At 32.8% G+C, this 19,805-nt stretch overlaps 1 protein-coding gene across 3 annotated transcripts; it reads left to right on the top strand.

Annotated features, from left to right (window-relative positions):
• The first annotated feature begins 1,923 nt into the window (after positions 1-1,923).
• On the top strand, positions 1,924-17,355 carry LOC124362465 (rhodanese domain-containing protein CG4456-like). Of its 3 annotated transcripts, none has more exons than XM_046816988.1 (4): positions 1,924-2,072; positions 6,242-6,415; positions 10,811-10,970; positions 17,055-17,355. In XM_046816988.1, the coding sequence occupies exons 2-4, from the start codon at positions 6,268-6,270 to the stop codon at positions 17,113-17,115; spliced, it is 369 nt and encodes a 122-aa protein (XP_046672944.1). In that variant the 5' UTR covers positions 1,924-2,072; positions 6,242-6,267; the 3' UTR covers positions 17,116-17,355. The 3 variants fall into 3 exon arrangements, with proteins under 3 accessions (XP_046672944.1, XP_046672945.1, XP_046672943.1); XM_046816989.1 differs by having other exon boundaries at positions 1,982-2,143; XM_046816987.1 differs by having other exon boundaries at positions 1,983-2,306.
• The last annotated feature ends 2,450 nt before the right edge of the window (positions 17,356-19,805 follow it).

Raw genomic sequence — 19,805 nt, 5'->3', positions numbered from 1 at the left:
TGTTAAATATAACTATTGGAAAACAATAACTTATTTAATTATTGTTATATTTTTAAAACGTTTGAATAATCTGAACAGAACTACTAGAATTTAAATATTTTTAATTCGTGTGGTTATTTTGTTTAGTGACTTGATAACTATTTAACTTATTTTGATATTTTCATTTAATAGTTGTTGAAAAACAGAAGTAAACGGTACATTTAATATTGAGTTTTAATAAGAAACTAATAATGTGTTGTTTGGTTATTTTAGTGAAATTGATATATCGATAGTTTTAGTAGTTTCATATTACGTTTAGTATGTTGCGAGGACCGATACGTAACATGTTTTCTCCACGATTGTCTGAACTCTGTAATCTCTATGTCATTTATTCTGCAGAATACCTCAAAAAGGAAATGAGCAAGATTGCATCCAACTCTAACAAAGGCCTGTTACGCGATAAATGGTGTGGAGTACTTTTACCTTGCCCTGCTGGTTGTACTTAAAATTAAACCCCTTGAGATTGTTACATGTAATTTGATAAATACCATTACTTGAGAAATATTTTTCGTCCGTCTTAAGACCTATGATGTTTATTTCGTATAGCCAAACAAACCGAACCTTAATATTGTATCATTCTTCCCGTATTTTGACGATTATTCTTCTCGTAGATAGAAGACCAAACAACCAGTACAAATTTTAGAGCCACGTTGAAACACAATAAAAAAGTTTCCTAAAATTGTATATCGAACTCATATAAAAAATTATGGTTGCCTGTAAAGTCGGTTTTACGGGCGAAGATTTTACGTGACGTCTTTTTCTTAGTAGAATATTTATTGATATGAATATTATTAAATTGCACAATAGGAACAAGGAATTGAATGAAAATAAGAATTGCACAAATTTTAACTATAGAAATATATTTTGTTTACTAAAACATTGTACATAATTTGAAATTAATTAAAATTTGTTATTGTAAATGGTAAAGTTGAATAAAACATTTACTAAAATTGGAACTTGAAATTCTTGCTAAACACAGTTAAATTCTAACTCCGCGCGTGGTGATTGGTCGGTTTAGTTCGTTTGTTTGGTCGCACTGTTATGACAGGTTAGAGGTTATAATTTGTTATTTTAAATGTTTGACTAGCAATACGCGCTGTTTCTTCTCAATCGACTGAATTACGATTGATTGCAGAGTGATTTAAACTAATAATTTACTTAACACTATCAACATTTGTCAATAGTATGACATAACCTATAAACTCAGTTTCTCAACTTTTGTGTCAATCTAACAATTAATCAATCAATCATAGTTTACGATAATGAAATATCAGTGTACAATTATTTACCTTTATTGTTGTAGTTGTTGTAAATGACGAATCTAAGCACTCCACATTTTCACGAATAAACATAGTTATCTGCTTTATCCCGTGCGGCGGACCCACAGTTATCTGCTTTATCCCGTGCGGCGGACCCACAGTTATCTGCTTTATCCCGTGCGGATCCCGTGCGGATCCCGTGCGGCGGACCCACTGGACGGGCATCGTAACGTTACCGGGCGTTACACTTTTTCATGAGTGACTCCGAGCCGCAACCTAATTTAAGACGTTGTCACGTCAAAAATTGTTGATACAAGAGGGTAGTTGGTAAATGTAATATTTACCATAATACTAATAAAAAAGTAGCAATAAAATAGTGATAAACAGTAATATTTATATATTTGTAGCAGCCGTTGTTATTTGCAAATGTAGGTCTGCGACGTGCTAACCGGTAACGGCGGTAACTTACTTTGCTGTACTTGCTGAAGTTGCAGTAGGCATAAATGTTCAAATTACCATATTTTTATATTTTATTTGGCGTAAATAAAAATTAATTAATATTGTTATGCCAGGAATTTCCTAAATTTTTTTTCTGTAAACAGCGTCAGTGGTAGCAATGGTTGATTGTCCTATAATAATTTATTTAACTGTCCTTACTGTTCACAGCTGCCTATATATCGTGTCTTGTCTTCTTCTTGACGGGTTTGTTTTGTTTTTCAAGTTCGGTACGAAAACAAACTTTAGGCAATTTATAACCATTTTCAGTTGGTTAAGGTTAGTGAAAATTTGCAATTATGAATATTATGTATAATCGAGTTAGTCATTGGATGTCCGGACTTCTAAAGGTGACAAGAACGATTTCAACCAGTCATATCCCAATGTATGATCGCATCTATCTTTCAAGTATGACGGCCTCTAACCTTAAAAACCCGAGTTATCTACACACTCAGTTGATATCTTACAAGAATAATCTTGACAAGATTAATTTCTCAAGTTTAATAGTTCAATGTAAGAAAATTTGTTGAGTCAGACTATTCTAATTTATTACTAATTTCTTACTGATAAACTGAAAACGTTTTCAATCTTCTAACAAATTAAACTAGTGGATATTGATAGGTCCCTGTAATAAGCTACCAATTTATGATAACCCTTGTTTCTTTTAACCAAGGAATTATGTATTCTTGTCAATTATTATTTGTACCCATAGGCTAGGTGTACTCTTGTTATTTAGGCCTAGGAGCTTAAAAGGAGAATGGGCAGAGTAGGATAAGCGAACCCGGTTTTTATCTCGCTTATTACAATCATCGATACTTATATATCGAATAACAGAACTATCAATGAATCTATAATATTAAATTAAAGTCACGTGTAATAGAAATAGTTTAAATAATTTTGTAATGTCTTAAATACTAAAGGAACCATAACCAGTAATCAAACGATAAAGTAGGGTACGATAAGCGGGTAGGTCAACAAAAGAAAAACATCCCTCGAGATAGTAGGTACCTATCAGTAAAATATCAAATTCTAGAGGGGCTGATCAGAAATATAAATTGAATTGTAATGGAAAGGCAATTATGTACCGTGCAAAAAACTGAAATAATTATGTGATGCCGCGCGGCCTGCCGAAATCGGGATTCTCGTGAAAGATAAGATAACAGCGACAACAATACCGATTACAATACCTGGAAATGCTTGTTGATTGATGGAATGTTAGTTCCGTTACTCAACTACATCGTTTTATAACGTTCTAAGTTCATTGAAAAAAGTTTAAGCGTTGGGGGCATAATTATAACGGAATCTGACCCATTAACAATTGATAATCGTTGTAATTTTGTAATTAAAGAGTTGTTTTTTCATTGAATTCGGTTCATTATATCGATATGTATAATAAATAAATATAGTTTTATAATTTCGATATAAAAAAACCGGGTCCGCTTATCGTACTCCACCCAGGAAAATTTAAATAAATTTGAGTTAGCTTCGTCTACACTTCCTTTAAAGGTAATAAACAAAAATATTGCTGAAAATCGAATATAATCAATACAATCTGCTACCCTGACAAATTGTAAGTAGGGAATAAGAAAAATAGAAAATCATGTTATTCGATTTATGCTACTTAGGCTATGTTTCAACTGAACCAAACTAATTTGGTTACTCTAGAACCTGCCAGTTTAGTACTGTAGGTATGAATGTAATTTAATTTATGGTTACTTCTTATTTTAATATGACAATAAGATAGTTCTTAGAAAGTATGAAACATGAAAATTAAGTATTAGAAAGCCATTGTTAACATTGCTATGTGATAAGAAGAGTCAGAGTCCACTTGTTACCACTGGTAAGTTGAAGACAGTCAAATCAGTCCTGTGTGTGTGATGGTGAGCCTGATACATATTATAAATGGATTAAGTTTATTTTTATCCTTAGAAGTCTTATTTAATTAATCGATGCATTACTCACCTAGATTGGAGTCCTAATGTGGTCTGAGGTTGAATTTGGCTACTATCTCGAGGGATATTTTTCTATTTGAGCCAGCAGTGCAGGGTGTTGTCAAAGGCTGCTACCATATCCACACTGATGGCCAGTGGCATTTGTAAACAAGACTTTCTCGTGACAAATCATTCAAGTGATCTGATCACGGGAAAAAACCAAGAACAGATCACAAGTTTCCCTGGCCATCCCCACACTGTTGGTAGATAAAACACAGATGATGTAAGTGCCTCTACTTCTTGTCAGATTGAACAAAATAAGAAGCATCGTGGCACATGGAAAATGAACCTTCTTATCGCTTGACAACGTTAGTGATGGCTTTCAACATTTATTTTTCATGTTTAAAACGTTCTAAAGAGTGTCTGATAGTCATACTAAAGTATGAATTAACTGCAAATATCGAGATATTGGGGCACAAGGGTAGATCTAGATACAAGACAGTAGGTTGGTCTAGTCTACTGCTGGGATGACTGTTGGCATTAGTGGGGCTCCCTACATGTTAAAGGCTGTTATTAGCCTAGACATAAGGGCATGCCATCTCCTGCCCCCTTTGGCCAGAGAGGCTGTTACAGAGCTGGTCTCCCCTTCCTCCAAGGAGTCATGATTGATATTAATGCCCAAAATTCCTTCTCGTGGATCTCAACAGGAGGTGGCCTCAACCTCCAAACTTACTCATGCAGAATATCCCTACCACCAACCTTACCCATCCAGAATATCCTGTCACTCCAGAAACGTAAAGGTCCTTTTAGGACTAAGTACAATTTCTCAGCTTCTTGTCCTAAGAGAACAAAATAAAACTATTAGAAATGACTGACCTTATTAAGATTTGAATATGTTTGTTATTTTTATTTCCTTTAACACATTGGCTGCGGCAGACGCTCTAGTGCGCTTGCTTGTCTTATGAGAATAGTTAACACCACTCAATAAAGATAAACAGTGAAAGTGTTAAAAAGAAATATTCTGATACAATTTTTATACAAATTTACAATACTTTTCAACAAAAATGTGCCACTTCCTCACAATATCAATAACGTGTTTTCTAAATCAACGTCAGCTTTGTTTAATTTTTAATATCTTACTGTAAAATGATGAATTATTTTTATTTTTTTACTTAGTCGGAGGGAACACAGAACATCTTGTATTTTAATATGTGTTACTCGTCATCTTTGATTGAATAATTATTCTAATAAGTTTCAACAAAACCATACAAATTTAGTTTATAACTACTTTAAGTAGATAGGTTACTTCTTTATAATTTTGTTATCACCTTTAACCTTCTTGTTGCAATACAATTTGCTTACACTCTGTTACAAAACTGCCAGCCCAGTTTTAGACATTTTGCAGTGGTTTTAGTTAATGAATTTTGTTATTAATGATTAGAGCTAAAATGTTTTAATGTTTTTCTAAAGAACCGTAGAAACATTATTTTAAAATGTTTTATACATTATAACATAAAATAAAGCTTTTAATACTTTTTTTATTTGACTTTGAAGAGACTATTGAAGATTCTACTCAATATTCGGTCCACAATCATTAAGTTGATACATAATAATATTGGGTTTTGGATGTCCAGGAAAACATCAGTTTGTAGTGAAAGAGATGAAGTGTGTTACTTAAATAGCTTAGTAAATATTAAATGTATATTTTAATTGCAGGAATGAAAAGAATAATTTTATCTTTTAGCTTAAAAGTTTTCTTCAGAAATTTGACTGTTGTTTTATTGAGAAATGATGTCAGATATATCAGATCTCCCTTAATCATTATAAATGTGACCAATGGCCTTGAATGAAATATCAATAAGTGCATTCATGGTCACATCATTAAGAATGTTTATTATTTAACTGATAGTTATTATCCTGAGGTATTTTTTCATTTAGATCACATTCCAGACCCATTCGTGACAAGACTTTCTTGAATGTTATTCATCTCATGTAATGGATACATTTTCTTGTGGGCACCAAGGCAGTCAGCATCTTACTGCTGGTGTCAAACGAAAAACATGTGATTACTGATTTCTTGTAGCACTTAACAAACGTCAAAAAAGTCCTGATACCTTCATAATGATATCGCCGTTAAAAACAAATTTTAAACTAAGAAAGTTGTATTTATTAACAATAATTACAGTTATATTGATAACATGGTTTTAGTGGTTAAAAATGAAAGCCTTCTATTCAAATAAAGAAGGGTACTTAAATTATTTTAAATACATTTTTAATTTTAAAATACAAGTAATTTTGAACTAGTTATAAGGAAAATATTATCTAGTCTTTAATGAGGAAATTTTAAAGTAGTTGTAAGAAAACTTTAAACTAGTTATAGCGAAATGCTTCAAAATGATGTAACTAGTAGTCTAAATAGTACCTATACCTAGCATATATAATGACATTGTTAATACTTTTGTAAAGTGGGACAGCAATAAATCATTCTTCATTCAATAATTCTAGCTTATATTTCAGACACATCCCGAAATTTAAGTACAAACATGAGTAGTGTGAATGAAGAGTTTCGCCATTTGGACTTTGATCAGCTGAATGAGGCTAGAAAGAAACAGGATACTATTCTGATTGATGTGAGAGAGAATGAAGAGTTGGCTGAAACTGGTACCATCCCTGGAGCTCATCATATTCCAGGTGAACAATGTTTAAGAATTAACTGGCCTAATTTAATTTTTAGAATTAAATGATTTTTACAATGTTTATTTAATCTTTAACTTAGTTACATGGAGTGTCTTGTAAACTTACATGAGGACTAGTTAGTATGTCAGAAATATCTGGTCTAGGTAGGTATTAAAATTTCATTATATTAAGGCAGGGTGCACACTGAAGAAACCTGTTTCAGGAAACCGATTTCATGAAACGAGAAACTTTAGTTGCTTGCAACAGATAGGTTAGATTAACGAAGGACTGTGCACACTGCGTTTCATGAAACTGTAGTTTCATTGATTTCTTGAAACTGGTTTACACGCAACCCAAAAAACAGATTTCATAATGGCTTTAGTTTCATGTTTCAAGTGATTTTAATACCATGTATGACTTAAATAAATTATTAAAAGTGCTTTCCACAGTATAAAAGTAATACTATAGTGTCGATACTTATTTTTTCAATTTTCGGTACCAATACCATTGATACTTATATTCATTAAAATTGTGTAACGTTTTTAATGACACATCTCTAACCTAATATATCGAAAAGAATTTGCTGTTTTAGTATGGCAGAAATTTATTTCTAAGGGAAGTTAGCAGAAGCTGTCGAAAACCATCCTTGCCTCTATGATTTCCACCTAAAGGAATACAGCAATAGGGATAAAGTACAAGGAGCATGGCAATCGGCATTAAGTATAACACGATAAACAATATGTCGACTTTAAAAGACATATACATTATTGAATAAAGCAGTTAAGCCTTTGCACATACTTCAATGCAACAACAATATGGCCTGCACCTAATCCCTGTTTTCATGTGTCAACTCCCATTGTGGCGGAATTGCTATCCCTGGAATCAAAATATATGTTTTAAGATAATTCCTGATAGCCTTTGCTATTTTCAAATTTTTGTCAACAATACGATGACATACATTGTTATCACTGCCCTTAAATTTTGGCAAAAAAGAAGAGCTACAACGTAAGTACTGTGTTTACGATCCCTGATCAACGGGTGAACCCAATACTTTCTTCTTTTCTTTTTCTTTAGCCACCACAAAATAACCACATCATCATCATCCGAATCCATCACAAAACTGATGGAAACCCGTTTCTGCTGTGTGCATATTTAAATTAAATGGTTTTCTTGAAACCAATTTCATGAAAACGGTTTCCTGAAACAGCTTTCTTCAGTGTGCACCCTGCCTTAGTTTGAATTTGAATGAAAAAATGATAAAAAATTAGTTTTAAAATAAAAGTTTACAATTAGTTTTTAGTTGTTGCAGTAACAAAACTTTTTTTAGAATATTGCAGTTTTGGATATTGTCTTTAGAAACACTTAAATCATTAATAAAAAAAATATACTAGTACTGCTAAACTAGCTGAAAGTACTTATAATTTGCTACAGTAATAACGAATGTACAAATCATGTGTTTGATTAGTTAATTTATTTGATTTGAGGAAATAAAATAATGCTTTTGTCTACACCTCCAGGAAACTTCTAGCAATGTGAAATGATAAACAAAAACACAGATTTTCATAGAACCTCCTTTCTGATAAACAATGTGTTTTGTTCATCCCTCAAGTTGCATTTGTACCCAATGTACACATAAGCAGGCAGTGTACAATTGGTCATGGGAGAAACATTTACTTCTTAAATCCTCTCCTGTCACTGACCTTAACCTTTGTTTCTTGTCATGGTGAAACATATCTTAACCCTTTCGGCTCGGATGGGCAGCAGTGCTGACCAAATATGGCTTCTCATAGGCTCGTATTATTTTAGCGCGTACTGTCCATTCAGATCGGATGGGCAGCGGTGCTGTCCACTATAGCGTCTGCATGCACACAGCAGCCATGTCATTGTTGCGTCCCCACCATGGTCTTCCTTTTTTATTTGTGTTCCTTACATCGCCAACAAACTCTAATACCAGTCATTAATAATAATACCAGTAAAACCAGGTATTAATACTGATATATTTACACTTTTATTTACAGTTATATTTACACTGATATCTACAATACTTCATTTAAACTAATATTTAATAAAATTGCACAATACTAAGAATAATAAACAATCCGTTCTAATAATGCGTGTAGGTTAACTCACTAGTGACAATGTTTACAGAGTTTACAATAACCTTTATTTCAAAAATGTACATAAATTTACAGAGTCAGGTGCTTGGAAGCATGTGTGACTTATTATTACAATATAATGCAATACATTAAATAAAATATACATGCAGTTGGCAATTCAATGTTTTTTTTCTTATTTTTATGTTTTCTTCCACCATGGTGCATAAATACTATATTCTTAAAATCAGTCTATAACATATACTTAATTTACTACTTATACAATCCATATTTTAACAAGAACCATCTCACAAAAACGAGGTAAAAAATTAACAAGCATAAATATATTAAGTTTTAACAAATAAATATATAAATAATAAAATATTATATATCAAATATCAATTTTCGTTATTTTCGTATATCAGTGTGGTTAAAAGCGCACTGAAACGAAAGCCTAGAATGCAATATTGACCAGATTATCAATTTCCAAGCTTTGTAATGAAACAGCTGATTGATCTTAATGCATTGTATTATAAAAAATTACGTCAGAATAAAAAAAAAGAGTTTACAACTTGTGGTCAACGCTGCTGTCCATCCGAGCGCTAGTAGGATTATTCAACGGACAGCACAGCTGACCATCCGATCTCTGAGGACGGCAACTCTAAAAATAAATGCGCACGCTAGAGGAAATGGCGGTGGCCAACACTGCTGCCCATCCGATCTCTGTGGATATTCTAACATTACCGCTCCGAGTGGAAAGGGTTAATAGGAGACTGCAGCCGTTATAATCTGAAAGTGGTAGTTAGATTGAATCAAGGGGATTCTAGATAGAAAAATGTGTTCACAACTTGTGGAGATGGTTGCTTCAATAAAGTTTATGTGTAAGGCTTTAACTTACAGTTAAATACCACTACTGAATTTCAAAGAAGCAGCACACTACATTATACAGAAGCATTATTGGAACACCCAACTATGAACTGTGGATTGTAAGGTGAAATCTCCAGTGGATGCAATGTATGGAGAAACTCTACAAGGTAGTTAACTGTGTCCTCCATCTCCTCAACAGAGTTCACAGATTAATATTTTACTATCTCAGTTGGAAATTAACCCTATGAAGAATCATTAATTCTTGCCACCATGTGCTTTTTTTAGTAGAAATAGCTCTTTCTTTTAGCTATTCAAGAATATTTTCTTTTAATGTGCTTAATGTTGGAATAGTGTTTGGAATGTTTACTTAACCATTGTCTTTGCTGACACTCTTCCATCTCCTATTTTAAGAAGTAAGTCAGTAAATTCCTGTGCCTCAAGTTGGTCTTTAAGATGAGCCTCTTGCATTTTTATTCCATTTTACCTTCTTAATACGTTTAATGCAATTGTTTTTAAATCCATTTGAATTGGACATGTAGAGCTGATGGAACCACTTGGCCAAATTTTAAGTTCATATATTTTGACATTCTTTAGAAATGGAGCTAAGTGAGGCATCCGTTTTGGCATGAGAGACACTTACTACTTTAGTACTACTTTTCTTTCCCAAGAAGCAATTTTAGTCAATTTAGTGTTTTGTAGAATATTCATTCATTTTTCAATTCTATCTTTATCCTGGATATTCGTTCCCAAAACTTCAAATGGCACTCTCTCATACAACTCTGCACATACATTGCATCAAGTTCACAATGTACATGTGCACTCAGAAAGTAGATTACAGCATTATTTGTGTAAATTTGTATTAGCACATGCTTAATTGTTTGTCTCGTGATCAAATCAGTTTGAACTTGCAAGGAATTTTTATTAAATTCTTTAAATCGTAGAAATAAAACAGCATGAAAGAAAATATTTCTTGTAGGAAAATTACTGTTTATTACAGCATTCAAATGAATGAGATTCAAATCAGTAATGTCCCAGTGGTAATGGATCTATAAGAATGTGGATAACTCTAATATTCGTAACCTTTTCCTTATCAGTTATTAATTGATCAATCTAAATAATTGCTGGTAATATATCCACGAGCAATGAGTGTTATGCATTATCATATGCAATGACACTGTCTAATACTATGTGGCAATGATTGAAATATAATTTTGCGGTATCTCATGGATATTTTGTATGGATTTTTAGGAATCTTCAAATACAATTCTGACAAGTACCAAAGAACAATCTTATTATACTGGAGCACTCAGTTAGATCATCTATTTCTAAACAAATTATTTTTGTTACTACTTGGTGGTGTCTTTCTTAACATTATTAATTAGTTATGTTGTAAGTAAGGTTATATTTGTTCTGTTTTAAATCAGTCATATTTATTTATTTGTTTTTGCAGTGGGTGAAGTGGCCAAAGCACTAGCAACCCCAGATGAGGAATTTAAGAAAATGTACAAATTTTCCAAGCCCGCACAAGACTCGAATGTGATATTCTCTTGTAGATCAGGAAAGCGGAGTCTAGCTGCTTTAGAAGTGGCTCTGGCAAATGGATATTCAAAGCAAGTATTCTGGGATTTTGTTTTATTATGATTATTAATACAATAGGTAGAAGTGCCTCAAGCCTGCACAAAGTTCGCTTTTTATGTTCTTATATAGTCTACTGTAAATTATGGAAGTAAAGCCTGTTGCTTTGTGTGTGGCTTTAACAAATTGGATGACCATAGCATTTATATCAGTATATCAGGTTCAGTTATAATATTGTGATTACTTAATAAAATTAAAACCACAATATGACGAATTTTCTAGTTATAAAAGTTTTGATATGGGCCAGTCTTGTCTAAACATAGTCTACAGCAACATGGACAACACTTCTGGTGCTTGTCTCATTATTTTCACTTCATAGTAACCACTTCATGTTGTAGAGTGTTTGAACTTCATGATTTCAGGCAATGTAGACTTGTGCATTATGCTAATTCAGGGCACAATAGGGAGAGGGGGGTTAATCATGAACTGAAAATTTAATGCAGTTTGACCTCTATCAAGGATTTCTGACCTTTACCATCATTATGTGTTACAAAATATTTAACACTACATTTAGAGGATTGAAATTTACCCTCTTCTTCAGGTGTAACATGCAGGAGTGGACTGCCACCAAAATAATAGCAGTGAATCATGTTTTGGGGTAATCTCTGATTACATATCCTTAAGTGAGGCAACAGTGCAAAGGGTTTGTCGCTTTATCACCACAGGGTAGATGTCTTGTGAGCCCTTTTAAACTTCTTTGAGATGAATCAAAATCTAATTCATTTAGATTTAATCAGTACTGAGATGGTATGACAATTGAGTTTAAAAAGACTTGCAGGATACCCAAAACATAATTGGGTTCTTTATAGGCCATGACAATCCTTTTTCAGAATCAAGCAAACTGCTGAGAAATGTAAGAGAATGATTGTTTGCAGAAAAAGTGGTGTTTTTCCTCTTAAACTTATGTAATCTTGGATATAGGTTCTAAAAATGAGAGCATCATTAAAAAGATTGTTTTTTTTAGAGAGTGAATATATTTTTCAAATATCTTAAATCTTTTGTATCAAGCACATATCTTTAACGGTATGTCTCTTATCTATGGCACACCAATGGAATTATTTTTAAAATGAAGTAGTTTGAAGAATTCTCACAGTTCTAATTAAATCAGATTGGATAAGTAATGAACCATAGAAATTCAAAACCAGTTTACTTGTCATTTTAGAAAGTTATAATCAATCTTAAGAAAGACATTTAAAGCACAAGATAGGAGCAGGCAACAAACTTCCCCTCATATTATGTAATGATTGAACTAAAACACCAGTGCACACTATGTTACAGCAGACAAGAATCTTACTCAATACATATTAACTTTTATTCTGAATGAAGTATGTGTGTGAGTAAGAATCTGTATCTGGATGTTTGGCAAGCAAAAGTCCGATTTTGGCATCCTACAATAGCTACATTATTACACAAAGTCCAGATCAAGATGTGTTTGAGCTAGGAATAATATGCTGTTTGTAGATGAACGTTGGTAGTAGAGGTAAAAAGCGAGGTTTGGTTTGCCACACTGCTGCTAAAGGTTTGGAACAAAAACCTAAAGTATATGTCAAATCCAATTTACATCTTTGCGGATAAAAATTAAGTAACATCAGTATTACAACCATACTATAAAAATTAAGTATAGTACAACCATGTTGTAATGTACTCTGTATCGTTGATAGAGTCAAAAGTTCAGACTGCGTTAGACTTTCAGTGCATATTCAACTGAAATGCACTTAATGCGTGGGTCAGTAGTAGTTTGCCAGCTGTGGCTGCCTGATGGCTGAGAAAGCTGCATGAATTCCCCTCCTCATCTTCTAGCAGAATCTGTCAATTACAATGTCTGGTTGTTTGCTGAGGTCCCTTGGCCACTGTGGTTGTGTAGCAGATAGTGTATAAGCCGCAGATAGTTTCCACCTCATTGAAGAGCCTAGTGAGGGCAGTCATCTTCTTTAATCAGTCAGTTCTATTGTAAGATAAAAGAAAATAACATTTTGAAGATATCTTCATCATGAATTTGGATCCCTCCACCTGTTATACTCACTATAGCTAATTCTGCTCATGTCTCCATAGCTCTTAACAAGTTTAATGTCTGAAATTCAATTGAATAATTTCCACAAGATTTACGAAGAGTGTGTCCTGATGAGAGGAATAAAAATATTCAAATTCATTCCCAGGTACGAAGGACCAAAACGAGCTTGAACTTTGGAAGATCTAAGATTGATGTTAATCTGTAAAGGGAAGAGTTAATGGTTGCCCAGAGAAGTATGTGGTTTTTAAATCAACATCTTATTTGAGTTTATTAGTGTTGTTCATGTTTACCCGTTTGGTTAAATATATTAAGAACATTATTCTTAGACAGACATAGACATTCTTTATTGCCATTTAACATGAGATACAATAGGCAGAGTCACATAACAACTTTAAATCTAACTTAATATCACAGTAAACAACAATTTCATTGAAAGTTATTTGTGAGAACTGAACATTTTTATGATTGTTAACACATTATGAAAGCAAGAGCTTATAAATTAAACAACCTTGTGTTAAATCAAATTAAATATTAGTAATATTTGTCAAGCATTATTTTTAGATTATTTAACTACTTTACCAGCTGCTCTTTAATGACCATCTGGCTACTAATACACTCCAGTTTCAATCATCATATCTGGTTTAAGGCTATTTTTGGTGGTGTAAGGTGTTCTAATTTGTTTGATGTCCTTAAAGTGGGTATACATAATCCTACAAATTGTGTGATGAAACCTCTGACTATATTCTACAGTTACATTTTGATTCTTTGGTTGTTACATGTTAATCTGAACCGGTTGTTCAGTGCAGTAATAGGCTCTTCCAATACCGTAAAACATAACTTCCATAAAACATTGAGACTTTAGAACTTTTGGCACAGACCTTTTACATCTCATCTGGATGCGCTTTAGTAATCGTGTGATTCTTGGGCAATTTAGATACAGTAGAACCTCTCATATCAGACCATGACCGGACCGAGCCATGGTTGGAATGACCCCAAAAGTTCGGATATTGGAAGGAGCAAAGAACAACTTTCCCAGGTGGTAAGTCAGGAATGACAACCACCATTAGGCATGCCACAACGCTTTGGTATGATTTGTTTATTTTAACCTAGTTTGTAATATTATGTATTAGGTTAGTTATTTACCTGAAGAAGAGATCAGATTGCAGATCTCAAAACGTAGTGTTACTGATTTTTTTGTTTCACTGAACGATGGCAAATGTCCGGAAAAATCCTGTTTCCTTCACAATCCCTCCATTGTCAAAAATAAACTTCAAACAAAGAATTGTAGATTTTGTAATGTATCTGTTTTGTCTGTTTCAACATCTGCTTCTGTCAAAGTTGGCTCATGTTCAGTCTCAGCTCAGGTTCTTCTTGTTTCAATTATGGCCAAATCTTTTTCCAAGCCTTCTGAAGGGTGGTTTGTTAAATTTCATCCCAAGCTGTAGCAACGATATAGATAGCATCTAATATATTTAAACTTTTCATTGCCTCAAAAAGGTTCCTTCTTCTGTTTTTTTCCATGAGCGAGCCGACATATTTTCTTCTGTATCTTCTCTTTAGTCACTCAATGACGCCTGATCCATAGGTTGTATTAAAGGTGTAACGTGGAGCGGTAGAAATGAGGCCTTGATGTTTCTTTTTTTTTAGTTCAGATTCAGAGGGGTGACTGAGAGCCTTATCTAAGAGCAAAACAGCATGAGCAGTTAAGTTTTTAGACTTTAAATGTTTTTTTTTATTGAGGGTTTTTTTTACAAATTTGTCAAAAAAACCATTCCTTAAATAAATGATTATCCATCCAAGCAGATGATTAATTACAATATAAAACTGGAAGTGTTGCCATGTTTAGCTTTTTAAACGCTCTTGGCTTCTTAGATTTTCCTATGACGAACAACGGCATTTTGTGACTTGCTGCAGCATTGCTACAAGTTGTAATTGTGAGTCTATCTTTAGCAAGTTTTATTCCTAACACAGGCTCATTTTTAGCAGCAAGAGTGGTTTTTGGAAGCATTTTGTAATTTAGGCCAGTGTCATCTACATTGTAGACTTCAGGTACAAGTTTCTGTTCTATGACCAACTTTTCAAATTTTTCTTTAAATTATCTAGCAGTATTATCATTAGCTGAAAGTTTTTTTCCCGCAATTATAACAATGTTGTTTGCCATGACGCAATTTCCATTTATGTAGCCACCCTTCACTAGCACTAAACCTTTGTAGACCATCTCCCAACTTGTGACGCAATTTTATGGCTTTTTCTTTTACAATAGGGCCTGACAATGGTGTTCCTTTGCACCTTTCCAGACAAAACCAAATCCATAAGGCATCATAAACAAGTTCCAGTTTTGGTTTTTTCAACATTTTTTTTCTTTTTAACACATTCACTGCGGGCGACAGAAAATGCGGGAAATTTGGGAAATTTTTTGGTTTTTTATTACCCAAAACTGAGTCAGGATAGCCGAAAGGGTTGTCCAAGGTATCCCGGAAGCTTCGTTGGCCGAATTACACGTATATAGTACATGAATGACATGTAGATAGTACATCAATTACACGTATTGGGGTGGGTTGGCTCACTGGGGGTGGGGGACGCCGCCTTCACCGTCCCTAGAACTGTTCGAACTCTACCCATTGTCTTCGTCAGATGAAAAATTATCGTCAATAACATTATCGTCTTCCTCCATTATGAGTACATACACTTACACAGTCAACAGACACTATAATCCACTCACACAATATCGCAAAGCATACACAACAAACGAAAATGGTGAACCAGTGATGAATCGCACCAACTGACTCACCAAAACAGGCACACCTCGCTATGAGTGTTACAGCCTTCCCGGGCAACTGCTCAGCTCACACTGAGGCAATTTGAAAGCAGCTGCCATATGCCGAGCTCGTTCGTCCACTGCCCGGTGCACCATTTTCGCATGACGAGCATGCTCATCACCTGCAGTGAATATGTTAACGCATCATCTGTCTCAACTGTCTTTGGATATGCTTCCAAACCTTTACAGCTTTTCTTCCAGTCCTTTACCGTAGTCACCCCTACACCCAACTCAGAAGCTAGCTTAATAACAGACTCCCCATTGTCTAATCTTTGCAACACTTTAAGTTTTTGTTGCAGGGAAACACAAACACGGTTACGTTTTGAGTTGCCATTGTCACACACACACACACAATCTCACATAAATACTTCATAATCCATAGTCATGAATTGGGGAAAAACACAAACAGTATAAACGGGGAAAAACACAAACAGTATAATGGGGAAAAACACAAATAGTATTGATGTTAACAAATATAGAACAGTACAAGATTGCAGTCAGAATACTATTCTACATCAACAACCACGACTAAAATGACGTTTGTTGTACGAAAACAAAGAATATTGTAGTGTAGATGAGTCACTCTTTCAAGTCTGAACAGGCTCGTCAACGGAGTATGGCCGAAACACACAGACAGTCGGACACTAGGTTGGATATCGGGAGGAGTTGGATGTGGGAAGGTCGGATATGAGAGGTTCTACTGTATTTAACTTGTTATACGAGTAAGCTGTGGGGATGTGAACAGTTAAACCAACCTAACCCACCATTAACCCTAACCTGCTGTAGGGGATAATCAGTGAGAGAATAAGATGGTGGAGGAACCCAAATTTCCTATGAGGGCACCTCCAAATTGTTATATCTTTCACCCTAATAAGCACTGATTGATAAAATGAGCTTTAGAGACAGGCTGGCAAGCCACTACCATAACTTAGTCTAATGCATCAGCCTACGTTACCTCCAACCACGAAGCTAAACCACTAACTCTTAAATCAGTATTTTATTTAGAGAACACTATTAATTACCTAAGAATTAGATATAAAACTAATCTAATTCTGGGATAATTATATTTGATTTAATTTTTTTAAATTATGACTGCCTAATTCATATTATTTAAAATTCGTTCATATTGTTTGTAACTTTGATTAGGTAAGTGTGTCAGTTAGTTTTATTTGGTGTTATGGTGTCATTTACATTTTTGATCCATTACAATTTTTATGCTTTTTTGTTTAGTGCGAGGCATTACAAAGGAGGTTTCCTTGACTGGGAGAAAAATACATCTGGGACCAACTAATCGTTATTTATTTAAAGGTAATGTGGGATAAAAAGGAAAAGCAAGCATTCAAAAAGGTTAAAAATTGTATCATTATAATTTTATTATTTTTACTGTGTATACCTCATAATACCTTATAAACAATATTATAAGGTATTATATTGTTTTAAGTCTTTTGAACATTTTTTAATAAAATGTGTTACAGAAGTGTTAAAGGGCATTTCACTGTCTGTGTAATGCAACTTTCTATCAAAAGCAACAAATATATATATATATATATATATATATATATATATATATATATATATATATATATATATATATATATGAGTTTTAACTTATCTTTCAAATTATCTATTGTTAATAATGAACTTAAAAAAATTCTTTTGTTATGTTGAGACTTCACTAGTTCAGCAATTTCGTTTGTTTGATATTTAAATAATATTTAAACAAATCCTCTAAAAATGTATACGTGTTATATTTAATTATTTGAATGATAAATATTTTTAATGGAAGGTTATTACTTTTACCAAAATGAAAATGAATGATAGCTTTGTTTATAAAGAACAGATTTGTTATGTAGATTTATTGTAATGAGAATAAGTGTGAAATATATTTATATTTGTTATTGTTTATATAATTTATTTATCTCCTATCAAAACTAAATATATGACAGTTTGTTATTGATAGTTTTTAATGGCTAATAAATTATTTCCTGAGTAACAGAATTTTGATCTTCTTGATCACTTTTTGAACACAAAGATACAAATAGATTAAATAGAGCTTTTAAAGCATCTCAGACACATGGCTCTGTGCTTGAGCATTTGCTTAACCCTAAGCCCAAGGTCTTAACACTCTTTGGCTATTTTGCCAATATATTTCTGAATTTGAAAAGTAGTGATAATATTCATTAATCATTATGATCATATAATTATATAAAAATATTTTAAACGTGGAAATGGAAAACATAAATTTATATTCATATATTTATTCTATTTTTATTATGTTTAAATATTAAAAAGTTTTCAAATTAATTATTAATGTGTGAAAAATAAGTTTTTTTATTACTTTAAAATGTGACAAAATATAATTAAAGGAATAGGTGTAGCACATCAACATGTTAAAAATTATTGAAATATATATATATAGAAGGTTCACAGATTTTAGTGTATAAAAATGGGGGAAAATTAAAAATGACAGTAGAATACAATTTTCTCAGTAAAATTATTTTCAAATTGGCCATTTATAATTGTGCAGACAAAATTTAAGTATTATTTTTTAACCCTAGTTTAAATTTTTGTAAAGTGTATAAGTTACATTTTTACAAAGAAATGTAACTAAACACTATAAAAAGTTATTCTGTGAAATAAACAAAGAGACCCCTTTTTTCAAGAGGTGACCTAGATCTTTGAATCTGATAACTTTCTTAAAACTTACGTAATGTAGCACTGTGAAAAACTGTCATCATTAAATCGTATCTAGAAATAATAGATGAATTATGGCCATAACGCAAATAATGATTAATAGTACAAAATTAATTACTACACTTAGGTCTTTACATTATATCATTATATAAAGGCTATTTATATAATAAAAATGAACCACTAAATGGCTTTCTAAGTACTAATCTCAAAAACGGCTGGACCGATTTGGCTAATCCTTTTTTTGATAATTTTTTTGAAGTTCAAGGAAAATAATTTTAGAGAGAAAAATTTCCTGTAATATTTTTGAATTAGGATGAATAGCGGTAATATTCATGAAACATAATCCAAGTTTAACTGGCACTAAACAGCTGTTTACATTTTCCGCTAAAGTTTGTGAAAGAAGCTAAAACTTTTGTTTACATTTAAATTTAAAAAAATATTAAGTATGTAATGCTGATACTAAAGACAAAGTTACTAATATAACTTTTACTATGGATTGCGCTAAAGACGAATTTAAACCATTAAATACATTGGTACTATTTAAACACTGTTATAAACTCACCTGCTAACAAAGCTGTGAGTGTTAGCACATAAGGTACTTGAAACTGGTTGGCTTCCTTAACATTGTGATATAGTATTTTTAGCGTCTTAAGAGAAATAAAACAGTGGAATGGACACTAACATGTTCTTATGAACCATTCTTTTCCAGACTATAGAAAGAAAATAAAACAAGACTTTCATGATACAAAACTTATTATTAACTATCATTTTGAAATATTGCATGAACTTAGCCTAAAGATTTTTCGCCCTTCCCCATATAATGGAAATAGATTCAAAGTAAAACCATCACTATTGACTTATTCATTATGAATAGTTATAGTTTCAATCATAAGAACAAACTGTATAATTTACAAAATACAAATTGTAAAATGATATAAGTACATTTATTATATTGTCCCTTGCAGGAATTCACGAATTTTATAAAAGGGATAATCAACAGCCAAGAATTCAGTGTTGTCTTTAGTCCTAATTCTTTCTTGGATCTCAAATCCGGGGAGGCAGTTGCATATTGTATATCTGATTAATGTTGGTTTTTTCATACAGTGTTGAGATGATGTCTCAGAAGACGGTACATTTCTGGTGTTGTGGTTATGTATGTTGTAAAATCTTTGTTGTTGCTTGGTTGAGACAAGAACTCTCACAAATATAAAGACCAGCTACTGTCAGTATTTTAAGCGTCTCATCCCTGCAGCTTTCATGTTGTTGGATTCAAGCCAGTGTACTAAT

This window comes from Homalodisca vitripennis, chromosome 5 (genome assembly GCF_021130785.1).
Source record: "Homalodisca vitripennis isolate AUS2020 chromosome 5, UT_GWSS_2.1, whole genome shotgun sequence".
NCBI classification, from domain to species: Eukaryota; Metazoa; Arthropoda; class Insecta; order Hemiptera; family Cicadellidae; genus Homalodisca; species Homalodisca vitripennis.
The sequence above is the reverse complement of the archived record's forward strand: the minus strand, read 5'-3'. Positions and strand labels throughout refer to the sequence as shown.